Below are 23738 nucleotides of genomic sequence, written 5' to 3' on the forward strand. Positions count from 1 at the left end.
CGTCTCCTCTTGCTGTGTGCTGTGGAGGCTAGAAGAAGGAAAGATGACTGCAGCCTGGGAGCCTGGAGCAGGCCCCACATTTTAATTCCTCCCAAATCCAAGCTCAGATATAAGGGCCAGTCATCAGGGGAATTAAAATGGAGTCTGTACTCCAGCTTCCTGGTGCTTTTGCCACTGCTGCTGCTTTTGCTGCTCCCCTTGCCTTCTGATGCTGTTTGTCAGTAATCTGGCCACCCGGAAGGGAAGTTCAGGAAGATAGTCCACAATACAAACTGGGCTGCAGAAACGAAACACGGCTCAGAATAGTTCTCTATATCAGGCTTGGGCTGAAAGCTGTCGACACGAGGGTTGACAAATGTTGTCTTCCAGCGGCTAACAGAAAGCTGTTGACATGCTTTATAGTCCAAGCTGATAACTCTCAGCTGGCAGGGATTCAAGGCTTATCAGCCCTCTGCAAGAGGCGTTTACTCCTCCTGAAGTTTCCAGCTGTGCTCTTCGCCTTGTGACACGCCTTTGCTGTGGAGTCAGTGGGGGTTGCCTGCACAGCTCATCATCTAGTCTGTCCGTTGCTGTCTCTGCTGCCTCAGACTGCTGTGCCTGCTCTGAAACATCAGCCGGATCTTCCTCAGCCATCTCTTGGGAACCGACAGCCAGGCTCTGCCCCCAAGGCACCCCTGCATCGGCTGAAAGGTTGTCAGCTTCCCCTTCCTCCTCGCTATCTGAGATCGAGGGCGTGACACTGTTACTGTTTTGCTGCTTGCCCCTCCTAGTCATAAACCTTCCACTGCTGTAGTGCTGGTCTTGTGGTAGCAAGCATGAATTGCTCCCTTTGCTAAGCAGGGTCTGCCCTGGTTTGCATTTGAATGGGAGACCACATGTGTGAGCACTGTAAGACATTCCCCAGGGGGTGGGGCTGATCTGGGAGGAGCACCTGCATGCATAAAATATATTTCCCTCATAGCTCAATGGAACAACATCTACTTTGCATGCAAAAGTTCATGAGTTCACTCCCTAGCAGCATCTCCAGGTAGGGCTGAGAGAGACTCCTGCCTGAAACTTCGGAGAAGCCAGTGCCAGAGCTAATACTGAGCTAGATGGACCAATGGTCTGACTCTGCATAAGGCAGCTTCCTATGTTCCTTTACTATAGCTGCTGCTCTTGTTGCAACCCAGTAAGCTGGGGGGGGGGGGGAGATCCTACCTTACCCATTCTTTGATAGCATTATTGAAAAAATATACACTAGGGTTGCACTCATTAATCTGGAGGCAGCCCTGGATGAAGTCACATCTGGAGAGGCCCACAGCATTTTCTCTTTCACAGAGGAAGGCCCACTACAACAACTTCTGAGAAACTCCTCAGTAACCAGATGGAGCTCCATTTACATACTGGAGATTTCAAAAGTGGATGCAAAATCTCCACTATGTAGTAATCAGTTCTGTGAAAAGCTTTAGGAAACCTGAGAGGGACACCAAAAGTGGCCTCAAAATAATTGACTCCTCCTTTCAAGCCACAGTTAAATTGGAGCCTCTTAAGAATCAAGTGCTGTGCAAAATTTTGCAAAGGTACAACTGCTGAAAAGTGAAACAGCTTTAGTCATACGAGATGAAGGCCAACTTTAACTGGACTTCTAACCAACTCAGAGATTTTATATGGCGATACATAAATGCAAAACAAAACAAACAAACACCACAGCTGCCATTTTACATATTGTGCGTTTGTGTTCCTGTTCCTGCCATACCTGGTCAGGACTGCTCTAGGCCCCCGAGCTCTTGCGTGCATCTTATCCAAAACCATGTGCTTCAGCTTCTGATAGTACACAGGCCCAAAATAGATATAGGCTTCCAAGGGTTCCCTAAGAAGGAAGAGAGTCAGAGTGTTCTTTCAGGGGGAAAATCAGACATAAATGGTTGTGGGGTGTGAAGCAAGTGTCCCCTCCCCCATTTACTCTATAATCACAGACCCTTCCTCTTTTTTCATACAAACCAATGGAACAGTATGTGCTTCATTGATCTGGCTGGAGAAAGTGGATGTGCCTCCAACTGATGGAGGCAGAGAGAGACTGCAAACCCACACCCACCACTAAAGACCAGTTCCAGAACCAATGATCTGCACTAAATGCAGAAACTTCAAGAGAACAACTTCTGCGATTACAATTCCCAGTCAAATGGGAGTGTTCTGGCAAGTCCTCTCCACCACTAAGTAAAATCAATTTGTGAATTGGCATGCTGAGCTGCTCCTGAATTCTTGATGGACATAAATCCAATTCACATGTTATGTTCAAAACCTGTATAATGAGTTGTAGTACAGATCTGTACACAGGTACAGTTATTCATATGTTATGCTGAACATGGGCACAGAAGTATACTTCCTATCTGTACCATGCATTTGAAGGGCCTGGTCCCAGGTTCCGTTTTAAAATGAATGCAGGTACAGTCATTTACACAAAAACATATACAAATGTACAGACATCTGTACACTTGTACAATGATGTCTGAATAGGGCTATACCGATAAAGTCATTCTCATGTTACAGTTTCCATACAGGACTTAAATGAGCATTTCTGTAACTGAAAACTAAGTTTCAGGGGATGGGGAGAAATCTTTAGACTCCTTGGCAGATGGAGAAAATGATTTCTAAAATATGATGGTAGGCAAGGGAAAAAAATTCACATCCTGAAAGGTTTTCCCAGATAAGTCACACTGCCAAAGCTTTTCAGATAGCGCTTCCCTTCCCACCCCCCTCTAGCCTTAATCTGGATAGCAAACCAGATTTAGGTTTATAAGAACAAAAAAGCTTATGAAAGGCGATAAATCAACAGATGGAACAATTTAATGGACCAGAATATGTTGGTTTTTTGGGGTGGGGGGGAAGAATGGGTATGGTGGCTATGGTGAAAAGTAGAAAGGTAGGATTAAGACACATTTTTAAAATGCAGACATGTTGGGCCATATGGCTTGTCCTGTTCCTAAACGGTCTCATATTCCTTTGAACTCCACGTCTCTGAAGACAGTCCGATCAACACAGCAGGAAGTTAACAGATCAGCCAACTATACCAGACTGGCTCCACAATCGGCAAACGCTGTGCACAAAAACTCCCAATGGATGAGCACCTGCCTCCAATACTATATTTTACTGTATTCAATTTAAGGCCACTAATCTCAGTCCAAGAGCACATGAATGTCTGCCAAACCCCCTTAGAACATTAAAAAACATAAAAAAGCCCATCTCACTAAAAACACAAGTCAGTTTTTTCATTCTGGTTTGGTGGTTTAGGGGCAGATTTTTAAAAATCATGTATAGTAAATACACATTAAACAGACATTGCTTAACATGTAACAGACATGGCTTATTAGGTATTTAAGTCAAAACAAGAAGAAGCATTAAACACAAGATAATATACACTCCACTCCAATCATCTGCAGGAGGTTCTTACCCTGTGATGCCAGATGTTACATAGTCCTTCCCCAAGTAGTTATAGCCATGGCGAATGAGATCTTCACAGACATCCTTAACTTTACTGCCTCCAAATGCTGTTCCGTAGTGAAATCTGCCATCTAGGACACCAGCTTTTCCTGCCAGGAGTTCAATTAGTTTCCCCACCTGTGCAACAAAAAGACAGAAGAAGAATGAAGAGGGAGAGAATATACATATCTCACATCTGACAGACCTCTGTAAATACTTCTGTAACTCTGTAAATATTCCGTAAAGTCTTCTGAAGACTACTATTCTCTATGTCTATCCAAGATGCAAACAGAAGGAACAGGGAGAAAAACTGATGAAGATAAATAAAACTAGGTGGGCAAAAGCTGGGGTCCAAAGAACTAATCAACTAATTAGCTTCACATCTTCAAGGGAACTTAGTCCAAGCCCTTGAGTGCACCCTAAAGTAACTTTTGGATCCCCAGACAGAAATTCCAAGTTAACCCTGTATTCTGCCATTGCAGCTGCTGTATGTGGGTCAAGTTGGTCTATCCTTTAACTTGCTATTCTCATGCATCTTTACTGTCTGTCCCAAGTGAAATGGACAATCACATTTTCCAGGCAACCTCCTTTCCCAGCTGGTCCATGGTATTTGGGAGGATTTCTTTAGTTGTTCAGTTGTACCTGCTTGCAGCACAGGTTTCTGCAACTGCACTGATTCAGTATAATGGAAATGTGCAATTAGGCATAGATCTCCATGAGGATTTAACACACAAATGGACCAAAGCAAAACCATGAACAAGAGATTATCTAGAAAATGCAGAAAACTAGAACCCTGGGAATAGTGATTTTGATATAGGATAGCCTACTACTTTATAAACACAGGGCTTACTTCTCATCCACAGCAGGTAAAAGTGTCAACAGATACAAAGGCTATGCAAATCAGCCCCTAGTAAGTTCATCTGTGATCATGTTGACAGCCCCTATGGGAGGCACTCATTTACTGTCACCAGCTCTCTACTTCAGAAGAGTCATCTGTTGCATTAAGATGATGTGCATTACAGACCACTGTAAATGTCTAGGTCCCAAAGAAATGAGGCATAAAATAGGTTTAAGGTATATTATTGGATCATATTCTGTTGGCACAGGAGAGCACTTTTCCAGGTACAAAACTCTTCCTGTTCTATCTTATGTAGAATAATGCATAATGTGAAAAGGTTGCATTATTACTAAAACTGTATTTCTACAAAAAAAGAGAAGAATGTGGCCCTTTATTTTGCAAATGCATTAAATCTGAGGTGCTGTTATAATATTACGAACCGTCATACGCGATGGGAAGCCATGGGGATTCATAATAATATCGGGACAGATTCCAGAATCACAAAATGGCATGTCTTCTTGTGGCACAATCAGACCACAAACTCCTAGAATACAGAATATATTTCAAACAACAAGTAAACAATTCATATTGTGGCACTATTGTCAATTATTATACTCTTGTACAACTCCCCTCTCTAATGGAGCACTTCTGGGCAAGAGCCAAGTTCAAAGACTAACCTAATCAAATTGCTTCCCTCAAAACAGAACTGTATTACTACATGTGTACATGGAAACACTAGACTTGAAGAAAATGTTGGTATTCTACAGTCACCAATTTAATATCTCTTGCAACATCCTACCATTCTGGTTACTCTGTGCTAGGTAAGAGTCAAGTTATTTTGTAGGGTAGAGCTTGCTGGAGGCACTGCCCCAAGAAGCTTTGAATAAAACCTTTGAGGAAATCTAAAAAAATCCTCCAAAATTCCCCATCAACTAATTCTTCCAGTATTTACAAGCAATGTTAGATGACATGGGGATGCATACAGTCCAGAAGTCTAGCACCTGTTCTTTCCTTCCATGTCTATGCAAAATAATTTTCCCCCATTCCTTACAGTAGTTAATTATGGGTGGGCTAAGCAAGTGATGGTGTTCTTAAAGGGGCATAATTAAATGATGTAAAATGCTTTACAATTCCTGGAATAAATATATACCGCTTTTCAACAAAAGTTCCCAGATATAGAAATAAATAAGATATAAAAATACATAAATATCTAAATAAAATGGCTCCCTGTCCCCAAAAGGGTCACAATCTAAAAAAGAAGCATAAGATAGACATTAGCAACAGCCACTGGAGGATAGGAATGTGCACGAGCTGTTTGTGCACCTGCTGGCAGGGCGGGGAGCAGTCTCCTTAAAAAGCAGCTAAGGAGCTTTTATTTGGGCCCTCCCAGAAGATGCGCCAAACTGGGTCGTGCACAACCTTACTGGAGGGATGCTGTGCTGGGGATGGATAGGGCCAGTTGCTCTCCCCCTGCTAAACAAAGAGAATGATAAAAAGGTGCCTCTCTGCTCAGTTAGCAGGGGACTAATGGATATTTCGTTCAGCTGGAGTTTACAGCACACGGAATTAGAAATTGGGTTTGGCAGATCTTACTGTACTTTGAATTTTTATTGTAATTGTTTTAAATCAAATTTTATTGTAATTATTTAAAATAATTCAAATTATTTACAATATTTACTGTAATTATTTATTCTATATTTGTTTAATTAAATGACTGTGTTGCTTTACTGTGGATTTATTAAACTGGTCATTGAACGCTGAAAGGTGCTTCTAGCACTCTCTAAATAAGTATCTGCCCAACCAGCCAAGTTCTTGGTGCAGGGGGAGAGAAGAGATGAGGATTACCGATACCTACTTGCCCAGAAGAGAACAATTTATTAACCACCCAATCAAAAGACAAGGACTATGTACATGAGATAGTGGTTAATGAGAAAGGGGAGGGGAGCCATAGTGAATGAAGAAACAAAATGTAAGAACAGCCTTGCTGGATGAGACCAACGGCTGACCAAGTCCAGCATCCTGTTTCCCATTATGGTCACCCAGAAGGCAATAGTGGTCCCTTGTCTCTGGAATGCCCTCCCCGAAGGACTTCATCAGTCTCCCTCTGACTAGTGTAAAAAGAACCCTCCCCTTTAACAAGCTTTTAAACACTGGGTGTAATTGGGTCTCTGGTGTGTCTTAATCCTGCTTTACCTTGTGTATGGCTTATATGATCTGCTTCTGGTTTTTTTAAATTGTGTTTTACAATGTCTTTTATTGTGGACTTTATGCTTTTATTCTTTTATTGTAAGCTGCCTCGAGCAGCAGTGTGCTGGAGGGGTAGGACAGAAATATTTCAAATAAATAAACGGATAGATAGCTCTCCCTTGCCAGTCCAAAACTGGCCTGCACTTGAGGCAGGGGGTCTAGTGCCACTCCCCCTTGGTGGCACTCTGCTGTGCAAGTGCTGTCCCCTCTAACCCAGAGCTGTTGCCATGGCTGCACCTTCTCCTATGCTCTTTAGATGTAAACAGGGAGGAATGGCACAGAGAGCAAGTGACACTCTAGAGCGGGCTAGAGACATTCTAGCCCACACACTCCCCATACTTCCTCTTCTTCTCTGTTCTCCTCTTCCTTTTTAAATCCAGGGAGTGTGGTAGGAGGAGGAGCAATAACAGTGGAACACAGGAAGCTGCCATATACTGTGTCAGACCATTGGTCCATATAGCTCATTACTGTTTACACCAACTACAGTGGCTTCTCCACGGTTACAGGCAAGAGTCTCTCTCAGCCCTATCTTGGGGATGCCAGGGAGGGAACTTGGTACCTTCTGCATGCAAGCAGGCAGGTGCTCTTCCCAGAGTGGCCCCATCCCCTAAGGGGAATGTCTTACAGTGTCCATGTAGAGTCTCCCATTCAAATGCAAACCAGGGCAGACCCAGCTTAGCAAAGGGGGCAACTCATGCTTGCTACTACAAGACCAGCTCTTCTCCAGTGCTGGTGGAGGCAGGCAGCAGGCCTCACTAATACACCGCCTGGCTCAGTTTGCCTCCTGGATGGGCCAGCCCTGTCCCCTGTTGTTGCCACTTATGCAATTTGTATTCAGAGGTATACTGCCTCTGAATATGGAGGTTCCACATGCCATGCCTAATAGCTAAAGAGATACTTCTCCACTGTTTTGCAGAGTTCACTTTAATTTTAAAACACTGATTTTACCAGTACTACTAAATCAGTCCTTCTGTGATAACAGGTTTTCATACAAAAATGTATGAATTTCCTCATGTATTTATTGCATTTTTATACCACATATAAAAGAGATTCCCCATTACATCTACATTTAGGCACGCACATTGTGAGTTTGGTCAAATTTACGTTCTTCCCCCAGCATAAAAGTGTTTAGTTGTCTAAGGACGAAAGGGCACCTGTAAGCCAAAAATTAAATCTTTGCTAACTTAAAATTACTTTAGGCGCTGAAACCCTTTTATATGCCAGGACGGTTCCCATAGCAGACAGCCACTGTGTTGTTTGTTTTGTGTGAAACGGAATGATAAAAGATCCATGAAATCGACACAGAAAGGCAGAACAGCAGAAAGAACCGAGGCCTCTCCATCATAACAGCTTCTACCCTCTGCTGACTTGTATAACAATGGAATCGAGACGTCCAACTGCAGATCTAACACAGCTGTGCATTTCATTAGATGAAGAGCACTAGTGGCACAAGTAAATAATTAACTTATTCTGGTCCGCTGACTGTGCTTATGAGACCAGTCATAGCTGACAGATTTTAATACAAATTAAACACAAAGGGAGCATAATGAGATTAGACGTTAAAACAAAATATTTAGACAGAATCGGGGAAAAGCAGCCCCTCACCAGGCAATTTTAAAAGTTTCAAAATATGTTAAAATCCTTAATTCCAAGAAAAATCCTCAAAAAGGCTTAACTCTCAGTTTAAGAACTTAGACTGTGAGCCCTCTGGGGACAGGGATCCATCTTATTTATTTATTATTACTCTGTGTAAACCGCCCTGAGCCATTTTTGGAAGGGCGGTATAGAAATCGAATTAATAAATAATAAAAAGAAGTAGCAAGATCCCATACAGAACTGACAAAATATAGTTGTATGTTTGCGACATTCTTATCCATCAGGATGCTAAGATGATAAATTAGCTTCAGCCCATGTACTTAACCTGCAATAACTGATTTAGATTTTCTTTTTTAGTCTATATATTAACTTACATTTAATGCTAATGGATGTTTTTAAACAAACTTTCTTTTTCAAGTGCTTGAAAGAAAAACAGAAACTGTGGATATATTGAACAGGTTATTTTGCAGAGCTAAGTCTTAAAACTCATTCCATGAGCCAAAATATTAGGTAAAATAGTCTCTAGAGGTTAAGGAGCAAACATGATAAAGTGAGGTTTTGTCCATTTAAATTTACTTCCCATGTAATTTTGCAAAGCTCTAGGCAGTATAAATACGTCCGCTCCATATAGATATTACATTTCAACATACAAATGAATCCAAAATAAAAATCCAAAGAAGTTTCATAGCAACACAGCTAGACTGAACTTACTTATAAAAGATCACCAGATATAGATCTTAATAAAAATACGTTGCATTACTTTCTAAATCTTTTTAGATTTTGGGCTCAGGTATACTTTCCCTGCATAGCCACCTAATGGCACAGTGGGGAAGCAACCTGCCTAGAGAACAGGAGGCTGTTGGTTTGAATCCCCACTGGTGTGTTTCCCAGAATATGGGAAACTCCTATATCCAGCAGCGATATAGGAAGGTGCTGAAAGGCATCATTTCATACTGCGTGGGAGAAGGCAACGGTAAAGCACTCCTGTATTCTACCAAGAAAATCACACGGCTCTCTGGTCGCCAGGAGTCAACACTGACTCGACAGCATAATCTTTCCTTTATACTTTTCCCTAGGTAAACAATTCTGCAGGACAAAGTTGAGAAGACCCTGCTCTGAGGTCCCCTGGAGTTTTCCCAGAAAGCAGACTTTACCACAAGTTTACTGCGAGGCTTCACTGCAACTTCGAAGTTGCCAGGAAAAAACCAACAACATGCAAAAAGTGGATCCCCCTCCCTCCGGATATAAATGGGGCTATACTCTAACCTGCACTGAAAACACCAAATTGTGTGTGAAGTGCCCCCCAATAGCTTTCAGGACTTTGGGGTAAATTTGGCCGACAAGTGAACATGCACCCTCCATTCCGGAGGAGATGCGAGCTAAAAGCCAGGTGTGAAAAACTTCCTGCAGGGGGAGACAGCTTTCTGTGGTGCAACCCCCTTGTGGCGACAAGATGCATGTGCATGATGTTGTCATATCGGTGAGGCCAATCACATGGGTCTTCCCCACACAAATGGCACTCTGCCTCCTGTGTGGTACCTGCACTATAGGACAGTGGCTCCCGTGCCACTACAGTTACATGTGAAGGACAGCAGGGAGAAAAACACCCGAAGCAGGACATCTCTAGAATATCTGAAAGGATGGGTGAGTTTATTATGAAGGTGGAAAGAGCACTACGAGGCACAACCCCAAGAGGATGTCCTCCTGGGCAAGCCTTATTGAAACCTTAGTGAGAGATGAGCAAGAGCACAAATTAAAAATTTCCACGAGACACAGATGGAGGAGAGGCTGCCAACTCAAGGTGTCCAATGGCAGCCCCCAACATAGCTTTTTCAAAAAAAGAAATTCAGCTCCAAATCAAAGCTCAACAGGGCCAATTCATACATTAGCCCAGCAGCACAGCAAGAAGTCAAATCAGATGGATGCACAGATATATGCTTAGCTGTTCATATGGAAGTCTACCCAGCATTAGAACCCCTCATAACACTACATGTACCCCAAAGGATAAAAAGCCCCCCTCCAACCTGCACATTGCTGCTTTGTGCATCTTTCTACAGTAAGGGATTCAACTGTGCCATTTGCCCCCTTAAGGATGCCATTAAAAGGACAGTTGATCATTTAGATCACAATTAAAACGAATGAGAAGAAAATCCTGCCTATTAAAAGTACGTTTAGTTTGTTTTACAATGATCCTAAAAGCAGTCAACATTGCCACTATAATAGTAGTGTTGAGCTGATACAGCAATTAAGATTAGGATCACTTTACCTATTGGTATTATTTTTGCTTACGCCTCAAAAACATTCAAAGTCTACACAAGCAAAGTATCTCTAGGGCTTATGCTTTAAATTTACAATCATTGTGGGCCACAGATACCTTATCCTTTTTTTTTTTTAAGTTGTGACTGTGTATTTATATCATGCTCCCAATTTCTGATGGATGTAACCGTCCTGTTTTGCAACAAATCTTTTGGTAGGAGCACACAGTTGGGATTGTTTTCTACAAAAGCAACCTTTTAAAAGATATTGGACATTATCTGCTCATAATGATTTTGACCTATTCAAAATATTTTAGAAGTGGAGAATTGGTTGGGATACAGAGCATATGAGATACCAGCAAAATATCTAAAAGGTTTTTACCATATTTACCCAAATAGATGACCCTGAATTTAAGACAACCCCCTTAAAAATATAGGTTAAATACAGATTCCTGCATTTACCCAAAAGGAACAGCACTCTGAATTTAGGATAACCCCCCAATTTCTAGCATCAAAGAACTTGGGGGAAAAACTCTAGTCAGATTCAGGTAAATACAGTATTTCAGAATATATTGCCAGATATAACATTATGAATAGTGCTCCAGCTGAAGCCCTTTGTAGGTCAGAGATGTAGTGGCTTTGTATATTTATATGATTAGGTCTGGATCTATGCAGCACTTTAAATGTTACCCAAGACTTCTAGGGGCTGGCTGCTTTTCTTAAGTGGCTTCTGCATAGCTGGGAAAACATTTAATGATCCACTCATGTGGGGAGGGCCTATTACATGGTCCTGGACCACTGAAGTGGCACCTTACCATACCCAGAAGAGTAACTTCCATGTGGCTAAGGTAAGAGATAAAGGGCTTTATAAAGACATGCTCATTCAGAGTCCAATTACAGTATAAGGGATCATTATCCTTAATAATTATATTTATACTCTGCTTTTCTACAAAAGTTCACAGAGCAGTTTACATAGTAGGAGTGGGGGGAGATAAATAAATGAAAAAATGGGATGGTGGGCAGGAATAAGAAAAATTGGTATTAAGAGACCTGAGGCCACACTGGTATTAAGAGACCTGAATCATCTCTCCCGCCCACCCGCAATCCAAGTAGCAGAAAAGTATATGGAGGATCCAGTTTTTCACTTCAGCTGCATACATTATTTTTCCAAAGTATTGCAAATGCCATAAGCTATGAGGACTTCAAGTTATCAGACTTTAATTCTTTACTCCAAACATGCAAAGTAACAAAGAGGTTCACAATTTAAAAAGAAACACAAGGGAGAGAGCAAAAAAGGTCACTGTAGGGATGTATCTACATTCATTATTAGGGACATTTGCTACCACTTTTATAGCCAAATGTGTTGCATTTATCAAAAGCCACAGCATCAGCCAAAGGAGAAAAATCATATCCATAAGATGCTTTTCATAACTAGAAAATGCCTCAGATTCAGTTGAGACAAATAATTCTACTATGCTTAAATCCTGGTTAAGCTCTCTAGTGTGTACAGCACAAGCCAGTCCACAGCTAAAGAATCAGAAGAAGGATGAATCAGAAGCTGCAGTGCTACCAGTAACACAGTTTCTGTTGAAGGGATTAAAAATTGAACCTACCATTGTGGGAGAGAATCTTGTTCAGCACATTAACCATGTGATAAAAATGTGGCTTATCCAATCACCACCAGTTAGGACTTTCCCGTATGCAGAATATGCCCTATATCTTTCACTATTATGTTACTATGTCCTTATGTTTCCTCAAGTGCTTTTGATCTACATTAAAGGTCCACCTATTAGTCACAATTAGACCTTCCCGGCACTTGATTCATGCCACACTGATATTAAGGGACCTGAATCATCTCCCCCACACCCAATTCAAACAGCAAAAAAGTATTTGGAGGATCCTGTTTTTCACCACAGCTGCATACATTATTTTTTTGAAAGTACTGCAAACACCACAAGCTATGTGGACCAAGTTAGCAGACTTTAATTTTTTACCCCAAACAGGCAAAGTACCACCAATTCATTTTAGTTTTGTTCCATGACCGAATCATTTGCAGATCTCTCCAAACACTGCTACATTCCATTTGACTTAACAACAAACAGAACTAACATTAAATAATACATAAGCAAACTTGATTAGCTTCCTTATTAAAACCATTCTAAATTAGAGGAGGCGCCAGAAGACAATACGGCTTGTACACTGGTTTCCCATGAGCTGCTGAATGCTCTGATGTGATAAATTTGCATAGTCTGAAGCACACAAAGAGCTGATTAACTGAGACCCTTTACAATGCTCCTGGAAGCAGTTATTGTAAAACAACCACCATAGGAACTTTACAAAATACACATTTCTGGATGAGTAAAGAACTTCAGAAAAAATGTGTCTAGTATACATACTATTTGGAAACAGAATTAGGAGATTTTTATTCCATGCCATAAAATGCTAAACCACCGTAATTTGGGAGAAGGATGTGGGGGATGAGTTGGGAGAAGGATTTACTGAAAAGGGTCAGAAGGTTACCTGTTTGCTGTTTGAGTTAAAATGCTTACTTGACTCTTCTATAGCAAGTTAAGTAGCAGTTTAGTTTTAAAAAATAAGTTAGAAAGTTGGAGGCTTCAACTTTTTATTTGGCTTGCTTCAAGAGGCAAGAAATATACTCAGAGGGATAACAAATTTTATATTTCATTTTAACACAACATGGGTCTTTATGCTTTTCAGTTTTGAGATCTGACCCAAGTCCTTGAGATGGGATGGGCTAGAGATCCAACAAGTGAACTGAAAGGAACCCAGGCTTGCACTCTTACAGTAAAATTTTGCTATCTTGTCTCCCATCTTCCAGTGCTACTAAATATTGCTATTAAATATTAATCTTGTTCTCTTGAAATGATTTCTACTATTCCAAATAATTTTGAATTAAATTCAACTGCCATTTTCGCAAGAAAGCTTAAAATTTCTAAGCTACCGACAAGGTTAAAAGGCTACACGCATTAACAAATTTACATTAAGAGGAGTGGTGGGGGTTGCCACTTTATGCAGGGTCTTCTCAACAGTGGCACTCTCTCCCTGAAACTCCCTTCTGACAAAGAAATGCCTGACCAGCACAAGTTTTTATGGACTATTCACTTTAGAGCCTAATTTATGGTTTCAACCACCACTTACAATTTTAATTGCTTCAAATGCAATTATTTGTATTTGTCTTTTGTTTGATTGCCTTGACTGAAGTATTTAATGGTATTTTAATTGTGATTTTAATTGTATTTTAATTGATTATTTTATGTAAGCTGCTTTGGGAGGCTGTTGGCCCAAAGTGAGATAAAAACAGAAAAAAATATAAACAGATCATTAATAGGATCTTCAGATATAGCCAAACACAAGATGTGAAGGTCACCATATATTTTTTTAAAATGTTCCTACCACCCTGTGTTCCAAAATCAGTTTGTAAGAATTGTGGTTTTGTTGAGCACCCTTTTTAGTAAGCATTAATCAAGTCTAGTCTTTAACAGCTAATAGATATCACAAATAAAGTACAGTATCTTCTGTATCAAGCAATGCAGTGAACACTCTGTCCCAATACTAAAGACCATAGAACATTGTTTTCCTAATGATAGTGTTCATGAATGTAAAGTCATTTCCTTGCCTTTAGAGCCATTTTTAGTGTAGATACTTCAAGAAAGGTTTAAGCCCCTATCTGGGATCTTTAGCTATTAAAACAGCTTCTGTTTGCCATTTCAATCCTTCTTGCTTAAATACAGTTCTTCCACTTCAGGAATACTGTTCAGCATTGCTGCTTTAGTTCTGTGATCTGTAGGACCTTTGTTGGAGGTGTTAATCCTTTTTCACATGAGAGACTGAGAAACGTTCTTTCAGAGAAGTGATATATTGCTTTTTTCACATCAAAGGAGTCTAACTTTCCCCCTTCACTGGGACTTGTGGAGGAACAAGAGGAAATCTGGAAATATAATGATCTGGCATGGATAGAAGTCAGAACTTATTTAGTTTGGTGCTCTTTCAGCCATTTCTGGATCTAGAAATGATTTCATTTGACAAATTACAGAAAATGAGGAAGGTGCACAAGCTGTCTCCTTAGAAATTGACCCAAGTTATCTAATAGAAGTCAAGCCACTGACATTTTTCCAAATGGGTCTAAGATTTGCGGATTCTTACTTCAAAAGAGTACAAGGTATTTTTGCAAGGTTTCAAAGATCCCTGATTCTCCAAATAGTCTAATATCTAAGGGTAAAAATGGTGTGCCCTGACAAAGCTCCTCTTTATGGAATTATAACACATTTATGTCTTTGATACCTGTTCAAGTAATTTAAGTCTTTGCCTATTTATAGTCTTTTCTCCAATTCCCCAATTATAGAAGACATGGAACTTTCAGATATTTGAAATACATACTGCTTTTGCTTTACCAATATTCATCCTTCCAGAATTCAGCTTTCAGGACACATCAACTTGTCTGCCACAGCACTCAGGTGCTGGAAGACATTCTGAATCATGTTTCAAGATGCGGACTTCACATGGGACACTGATCAGGGCTGCTGGGCCTCAATGCCAACCCATTGGCACTGGAGCCAAAAGGATAGTCTAGAATGCAGCCAATACTCCCCTGTGGCTGTACACTGCAGGAGAAAACTGGTAGTGGTGGGCAAGCTCTCTTCCAGGGAAACTTGTACACCTACTGATCTACTCATTGAGAAATCCTTTGCTTCTGAGGAATCCTGGAGCTCTCCACAACACAGTTTGAAAACTACTAACTTAGAGCAAGGATTTAACCATATGGTATCTTTAGGTATGCTCTTCTATTTCGTAGGGGAAGAGCAACTGTCCCTATTCAGTACGTCATAACATGCCTTCCAGTGGCTGTGCTGATGTTTTCCTTGTGCCTTTTTCAATTATGAGCCCCTTTGACAAAGGACCACTTTCTCATTCATTTTACTATGTATACCACTTTGAGAACTTTTTCTGTTGAAAGGGAAAGGTAAAGTGTGCCGTCAAGTCGATTCCTGGCGCCCACAGAACCCTGTGGTTTTCTTTGGTAGAATACAGGAGGAGTTTACCATTTCCTCCTCTTGCGCAATATGAGAGGATGCCTTTCAGCATCTTCCTATATTTCTGCTGCCCAATATCGTACCAGCAGGGATTCAAACCAGCAACCTTCTGCTTGTTTGTCAAGCATTTCCCTGCTGCACCACTTAAGGTAGTATATACATATTCAACCACAAGAACATCATCATCATCCTCCACACAGAATAAATACTCACTGACATCGAACTTGATTTATGCAAGGAAGTCCTTTTGAAATTAAAAGGACAAATTAGGCATGCCCAACTTGTTCTTTTAATTCTGATGGTACTCCCTTGAGTAAATTTAGTCAGGGTACCAGTCACTAATTATTATTAACAGGGTTTTTCCAGCTCCCCATACCTCCGATTTATTTTAAGTGTTTAGTATCCAACTCTGTGGAGAAAGAGTTTAAGCACTTACGATGACTGGATGTGAAAGTGCTCACAACATTATCTCCTCCTTTCAAAGACTAGTGATCTCCACCTTTGTTAGCACTGTGCTAGATTTCTTCTTTCACTACAGCAGTAGTTGCTCAACTTTAACATCCACAAGTCAGCTGCAGTCATTGCTTGGACAACTAAAACTAAAACAACTAAAACTTAGGATTTGTTCTGCTTGCAGGCACAAGGTCAAATCCCCAGTCTATTTCACTCATTGGAACATTTCTATTACTAAAAGGAAATAAACAAACTGTAAAAACTTTAACTTGAAATGTAAAACATTTAATAAGTCACACCTTTTTGTCCATGCCGACTACTAAATTTGTCTCCAATTTCTGGACGTCTCGTTTGCCTTAGCAGTATTTTGATCAAAAATGCATCCTCTGCATTTGAAGATATCATAACCTTTTCTATATATGAGTCAGTTGCACCTTTGTATCTAATGAACAGGAGACAATACATATATATTGATTTTAGTTCATAGTAATACAGCCAAGTTCAGTCATGGTAACCTCTGTGGGGCATCCGTTTACGAATCTAAATATTGCTCTTTTGGGAGATATGTGTATTGTTAAAGCAAGTCAAGTTCAACAGGCTATATGTTAAAAGATACCAATAAAAAGGAGTGGGGATTAACTATGAGAATAAGAACAGTAGACTTAACAATTTTTTAAAAATACAGTACCTTTGTTCATCTGACTTAAGGATGACTAAAAAGGCAATTGGATCAGCAAGGAGCTTGCATATAATTAAAAGTATTAATATGATCAAAAGGATTGGCTGCAATCCAGCCCCTTTATTTAAAAAATGTGAATTTCCCCCATTGACTTCAGTGGGAGAGGAGATTATCTGGAGGACTAATGCATTTATTGTTAAATGAGTTTCGGGGGTTTCTCTCATAGTATTGAGTTTTCCAGCAATGCATGAAATGAACCTTTTTGTTGCAAGAGATCAACATGGTGGCTGACATCCTTACTAACAAAGTGCTTGCCCAATGAACAAAGCTGTGCATGATTGCATGGTTGCGCTAAAAAAATGCACAGTTGTGCAACAGTGTGGTTGAGCAAAAGTTCCTGTTGAAAACAAATCAGATATGCTGCAGTTGTGCACCGTTACACAAGCAGGCTCGTGGTAGTGCAACACTAGTTTGGAACGCAAGCAGCATACCTAGTGCAAGTAGCTCATGGGAGGAGGAGGAGAGCTGGTCTTGTGGTAGCAAGCATGACCTGTCCCCTTAAGGAAGCAGGGTCTGCCCTGGTTGCATCTGAATGGGAGACTTGATGTGTGAGCACTGTAAGATATTCCCCTCAGGGGATGGAGCCGCTCTGGGAAGAGCAAAAGGTTTCAAGTTCCCTTCCTGGCACCTCCAAGGTAGGGCTGAGAGAAATTCCTGCCTGAAACCTTGGATAAGCCACCTCCAGGCTGTGAAGACAATACTGAGCTAGGTGGACCAATGGCCTGACTCAGTATATGGCAGCTTCCTATGTTCCTAACATCCTTCCACAAGTGCTTCATTAGTCAGGATGTCAACCAGTTACTCTAAAATGCTTAACAAGGAGGTCCAGCCACACCGGTCATGAGCCAGAGAACTTCTTTATCCGGTCACCATGCTTTATTTTGCACACTCGCCTCTTCCGCCTTTCCAGAACTAAGTATTTCCTATCAACTTTTCCTTCTTCCTATAAGATTTTTAAAATAAAATATATGATGTGATGACCTACGTTACTGGGACATCTTTATATTGTGGTTGCTGTGGGACGCTGCTCCCTTCCAGAGGCGTCTGTGTCATAGTTGGCATCGATTTATTCACAAGCACCTGTTTGTTTTCTACCTTTTCACCTGCAAGAATGTAGGAAGAAGAGAAACATGGGAGGATAAGTGGGTGATTTTTTGGGGTATTTCTTTCGTAACCCAAGAGCTGCATTTTATACTAACTACAACCAGCTATAGGGAGCATATCTCACCAATGCTTAAACAGTTGCACTAGCTGTTGCCTATAAAGCCCTAAACAACTTGGTTATCTTAATGACCTCCAAGTCTGCTTGGACATTATCTTCATAGATGGAAGCCCTCCTACGAGTGCCCTTGTCAGCTAAAGTTTAACAGATGGTGAATGGAGAGGGAGAGTATTTGGGGTCATTGCACCCGATATTTGGAACGCTGAATACAGAAAAGCTCGACTGGTACCAACCTTGATGTCTTTTTAGTACCAGGCAAACACACACCAACACATACTTTATGTCAAAAATATACCAGCATATTATGAGCAGTGGTCCCTCTAATTTTTTTCCATCTCTGTGCGGAATGAGTTTTGTTCTGGGCAGCAGTATCAAGGCAGTGTGTGCGCACCTGCATTCAGAATGAGGCCTTCCTGATTCAACCTGAGCGGGATCTAAAACGAACTGAGCGGACATCTGAAAACTTGTGAGCGCGCATACCTGTGCACACCTTAGAGGGAACAGTGATTATGAGGTATTTCAAAATAGCCCTTAAACAGTGAAAAGATCAGCTGTGAGAAAAATAACTGTTTGTGTCTATCTTCAAGTGGAATATTTTGAAGAGTGTCAATCAATTAGGGAGTTGTTATGCAAGGTCTACAACAGAGGATTAGGAGATGGACTCGAGCTTCAACTGATGACAACTCATGTATCTAACCAAAGACCTCTTTCTGTACAATACATTTTACATTACATAATATGGCTTGCATCGGCCACCGAAAGCTCTCAACTATGCCCTTAAATGTGCAAGACTTTCATAGTTAGGAGGCATATTTCATACAACATGATGGAATCTCAAAAAATTCTAATTCTGCGTGCATGTGCGCACACACGCACGCGCACACACACACAAATGATTTAGAGGATATAAACAAATATGTGAAAATGGTTTAACTTTGTTTAGAGAACTGGAACCAACTTAGCTAGTCAAGATAACTTCCTTTTAAATGAACTTCAAAAGACTTTCCTGCATCCACCACTTCACTTTTACTGTGCTGCACTTGCACTCCACTATTCTCCCCAGTATAAATTCATTCTTCCGATTTGCTTTTATTTCGGCATAGTCCTGGATGCATGGTGTTCAATTATTTTGTGTGTTCTGTGCTGTACCCGGCACAATGGCACAAAATGCTTGTTAACTAGAGGGTTTGCTTATATCCATATCCATACACAAGTGCCAAATGTCATTGTATACCTGGAGAGCAAATACCATCAGCATCTAAAATTTCATGGCGCCAGATTGGCTTGTGTGTAGCAGCATCCAACATGGGCCCCATCACTTTGTCGAATGTCTGATTTGTGTAACGCTTCAGAGTGCATTTCGCATTCTTGTACACAAGACACCTTCCAAAGCCTTAAAGAGAACAAAGTGCTAATCAAACTTACTATTATAGTTATCCAGGAAGATATTCAATCACTGATAGCTATTTAAACGAAATCCTCTCATTCATGCATACTATGTCTACAATTCATAAAACAGGTTATTTCAAATGTTACCATGTATATTTTTACACTTCTTTTCACCAAAAATGTTTTCAAAGTGGCTTTCACAGAAAAAGTAATGAAAGGATTCCCTGGCCCAAAAGGGCTCACAATCTAAAAAGAAACACTGAATAGGGACTAGCCAAAATGGTAGTTTAAAGAAGGACAGCTGCTATCCTCCACTATATATTAAACACCACTTTAAAAGGTGCCTCTTTCCCCAGCTTAGCAGGGGTTGAACACCGGTCACCAAAAATCTTTCTTTTTTCTTTTTTTGGAGGGGAGATAGTGTGGGGCACCTTATAGAAGTGTTTGTAGGATTGGAGCTTAACATAAGCTTACAAGCTGCACCAATTTTACTGTGGCACAGGTTTTTGAATTCTAGAGGTCACTTCTGTCAAATGCATGAAAATGAAACTCTTCACCACCATTAGATGGTTAGTCTTTAAGGTGCCACAGGACTGACCATGTGTTTGCTACAATAGTCTAACACGTCAACTTTTCTTAAAATCATCAGTTCAAGGAGGTCAGAAACTTTCCATAGCTTAAAAATGGGTTTATGGATATCTACATTTTCAGAAATATAAAAGGGAGATGAATGGGGATAGCAGAAGCATGGCATTCTCCATCATGCTGGAGCAGTGTAACTAAAGCTCCTCAGGGTTAAATAGCTATACTGAGGATTAACAGCAATCCTAGCTATGTCTACTCAGAAGCAAGCATTATTGTGTTCAGTGGGGCTTACTCACTGGTAAGTGTTCAGGACTGCAGCCCTAAGCTGCAAACAGCTTCTTCTTCTATGATTTTCAGACAATCAAGATTTTAAGTAACCAAACAGTTCAACTAGATATTTTCATCAAATCTAGCTTCCTGAACTATTCTTGTAAACATATCAAACAAGAAATTATGATATCGACCACTCTTTGCATATAGAAGAAAGCTGAGTTAGAGCTGAATTAAAAATACACTAGCTTTTTTTCAACAGTCATAGTTGACTGAAGATTTTGCTGAGCCCATCTATGCTCCTACATATAGGAGAATCAAGAGCAATGCTTTTAAATAAACTTTAAATATTTTAAATAGAAAGACAGCTATAAGTTATGGTTCAGCATATCTATATCATTCAGTTATACCAAGTCATTCTGGCCAGTCTTTGATTTCCCCCTAATGTTACTAGTCTACCAGAAGGAAAACATTCTGCTTTAAATCATGTCTGCTATTGTTTTAGAAAAAAAGAATAAATTAAGTGTGCAGACATTAATGCCAAAGATGCATGTCTAGGAATACTAGTATTGCTGCCTGGCAACTAGCAGGAGGGGCGTTAAGGATGGGGAAAGTGTGCTAGAGTTTATCAGTACAAGCAAACAAAAGTTTTTTGACCAGAATGAGACTATGGAAAAATCGGGGGCAGCACCAAAAACTGAGCTGAAAAAGAATAGTGGATAGGTGCAGAAAAATATGTTTATTTTAATGGCTACAGGAGGAGACTAAAACTCAAGCTTGCTGCAATATTACACATTTTTTAGGGGAACCGGCATTTTAAAAATGATTCGTAGCACATCATTCTAAAAAAAGTAAATATAATAAATAAATATTGTCAACACAAGATTGACAAAAGTCAATACAAGGAAAATCCTTAATCACAGGCTGCATCCCCCATACCTAAAACAAAACATTTAATATAGGAGTCCCACTTTATTTGTGGGGGTTCCGTTCAAGCCAATTAGCATGAATATGGAAACCATGAGTAAAGAAACTTACCCCTATGGAATCCAGGGGTTAGGTTCGTTCCTCTTAAAGTAAAGTGTGCCATCAAGTCGAAAAAGCAGGAAGGGAGCAGAAATAAGGGCAGAAAAGCACAGTACCTTGTTCTCCAGGTATGGCCCCAAATCCTCTTATTTTTCGTTTAAAAAATTTTTTTTTAACAAAAAAGAGCCACAGAATGACTCTGTGATTCAAAATGGTGGCTGGAAATGACATCAGAAATCATTCCCAACTACTCAGTAACTGCGGAGAGGCAAAAATTGCCTATATTTCCTGGGTCTCTAAGACCCATCCACGGATACATGAAACTGTGACCCACGAAACCGCGGGTAAACAGCGTCTCCTGTATGTTTGTTTTGTTAGATGCTACCTCTGCTTGTTTTTAAGAAAGTTAGCTTTCTCAAGTCAGTATACAGGCATACTTGCAATGCCACAAATCCATAATAAATTAGGTTGCTAAAGATCTACATAGATTTGCAGAAAGTTTGATACTGCATTTTTGTCCATTTTATTTGCTATTACAATCCTTTTTCACCAATGATCAGATTCATAGCTGCATATATAAAACATATCTTACTTCTGCTGAAGACAGCAAGGATTCAACTGTCACTAAGTTTTAGTATTACAAAAACATGTTGTGCAGCACAACATGGGCGATGCCGGTCCACCTGCGCTGCTGTGGGCTTACAATGAAGCACTGGCCGTATTGTGAATTTGGCAAGAGTACAAATACTTTGAATAGCGTGCTTGCACCCTGGAAGAGCTAGTTAGATTGGAAACACATCACTTGACCATCAGTGATGTCTTTCTGCTCTAACTGGCGCTTCCAGAATGCAGGCGCACTACTTGAAATATTTGTGCTCTTGTGCAAAACCACAAGCCTTTCACTATAAGCCTGCAGCAGCATGGGTGGATTGGCACCGCCTGTGTTATGCTATGCAACAGGTGGGCCACTAAGTGGTGTAGTGGTTAGAGTGCTGGACTAGGACTGGGGAGACCCGAGTTCCAATCCCCATCCAGCCATGATACTAGCTGGGTGACTCTGGGCCAGTCACTTCTCTCTCAGCCTAACCTACTTCACAGGGTTGTTGTGAGGAGAATCATAAGTATGTAGTACACCGCTCTGGGCTCCTTGGAGGAAGAGTGGGACATAAAATGTAAATAATAATAATAATAATAATAATAATAATAATAATATGTAGCGGCTCACCTACTCATGGGTACCAGAAAATATGACAGGGTAACACCTCTCCTGCAGTCATTGCACTGGTTGCCTATTCGCTACCGAGTTCAATTTAAGGTCCTGGTTTTGACCCTCAAAGCCTTGCGGGGTTTGGCACCTGTCTACCTACAGACCCACCTCTCCTATCCAGTTACATCCCGTCCAGTCAGATCTTCTCAAATGGCCCTTTTGTCGGTCCCTGATTTCCGAGAGGTTCGGGGCATTAGGACCCCTGAAAGGGCCTTTTGGGTTGCTGCCCCACTTCTCTGGAACTCCCTTCCCCTTCAGATTCGTTTAGCTCCTTCCTTATTGAATTTTAAATCTCTATTGAAGACTTTTCTTTTCCGCCAGGCTTTTACCCTGTAGTTTACCTATTTGGTTTTTTTCTTTTTGTTAGTTACTTTAGTTTTTAATTTAGAATGTAATTTTAATGCTGTCTTGCTCTGTATGTTTTTGTACACCGCCCAGAGTCTTCAGAGTGGGCGGTATATTAAATGTTTCTAATAAATACTTTTAAGCCCAGTTAGTTAGTTTTAAGTCTGCTTTTAAGCCCATGCTTAAATCTCACTCAATGATATTAATCAGACTTAAAAGTATTTTGGCTGGATCATGACCCCATTTATTTCAGTCTAAATGGCAAATTCAGACCTTGAATTCAGATATGAGCCAGCAGCTGTTTTAACTTTTAAAAAAAATGTTAGTTAAAAAGGTAAGATTTTTCTAATTTATATTAATTGTTATAGAAGTTATATTTCAGTGGCTGAATTCAGACATCACAGCAAACTATGATTTCTGTTTCTGAACCGAAATCATGGTGTAAGATTCCAAATGTACATGCAAACCACCATTTAGTCACATGCCTGCTTTCATCTTCCAGCTGTTCAGACTCCCATTTCTACAGTGCAGAGGCTTCTAAAAGTGGAAAAGGGGCCATAAGTATGGTTTGTCAGTTGAGACAAACCACACTTCAAACCATGGCTTCTGTATCTACTTCACAGGTTGACTGAGACCATGGTTGTCAATTCAGTGTCCTTAACCATGGTCTGGTGTAATGTCTGAATTGAGCCAAAGCAAGAACCATGGCTGACCCTTCAATGAAAACGGCAGAACAGGATCAGGGGCTTCTTACCTCTGTCTAAAGAAGCCTTGTTTAAGACGAGAGCATCTTCAATATCATAACCACTGTAACTCATCACAGCAACAGTAGCATTCTGTCCAGCTGGCAGTTTCTCAAATTCTATTAGCTCTATGGTTTTTGTCTTAACCATTGGTCTTTGTGGATATGCTAACAGATACATAAGAGTATCTATTCTGTTTCTTTGATTGTATCCAATGGTACCTGCAAAAAAGCCAAACAAACAACAAAAT

At 40.4% G+C, this 23738-nt stretch overlaps 1 protein-coding gene across 2 annotated transcripts in view; it reads right to left on the minus strand.

Moving 5' to 3' along the window:
* Positions 1 to 23738, minus strand: part of POLR3B (RNA polymerase III subunit B) — a 107580-nt gene that overhangs the window by 12313 nt on the left and 71529 nt on the right. For both annotated transcript variants that reach the window (XM_053256143.1, XM_053256144.1), the window contains exons 20-26: positions 23500 to 23709; positions 19098 to 19256; positions 17627 to 17744; positions 16202 to 16344; positions 4741 to 4844; positions 3434 to 3600; positions 1739 to 1852 (exon numbers count right to left, since the gene is read on the minus strand). In XM_053256143.1, coding sequence (XP_053112118.1) covers positions 1739 to 1852; positions 3434 to 3600; positions 4741 to 4844; positions 16202 to 16344; positions 17627 to 17744; positions 19098 to 19256; positions 23500 to 23709 — 1015 coding nt within the window. The remainder of the gene's footprint in view (positions 1 to 1738; positions 1853 to 3433; positions 3601 to 4740; positions 4845 to 16201; positions 16345 to 17626; positions 17745 to 19097; positions 19257 to 23499; positions 23710 to 23738) is intronic.

Source organism: Hemicordylus capensis, chromosome 5, assembly GCF_027244095.1.
Source record: "Hemicordylus capensis ecotype Gifberg chromosome 5, rHemCap1.1.pri, whole genome shotgun sequence".
In the NCBI taxonomy this organism is placed as follows: Eukaryota; Metazoa; Chordata; class Lepidosauria; order Squamata; family Cordylidae; genus Hemicordylus; species Hemicordylus capensis.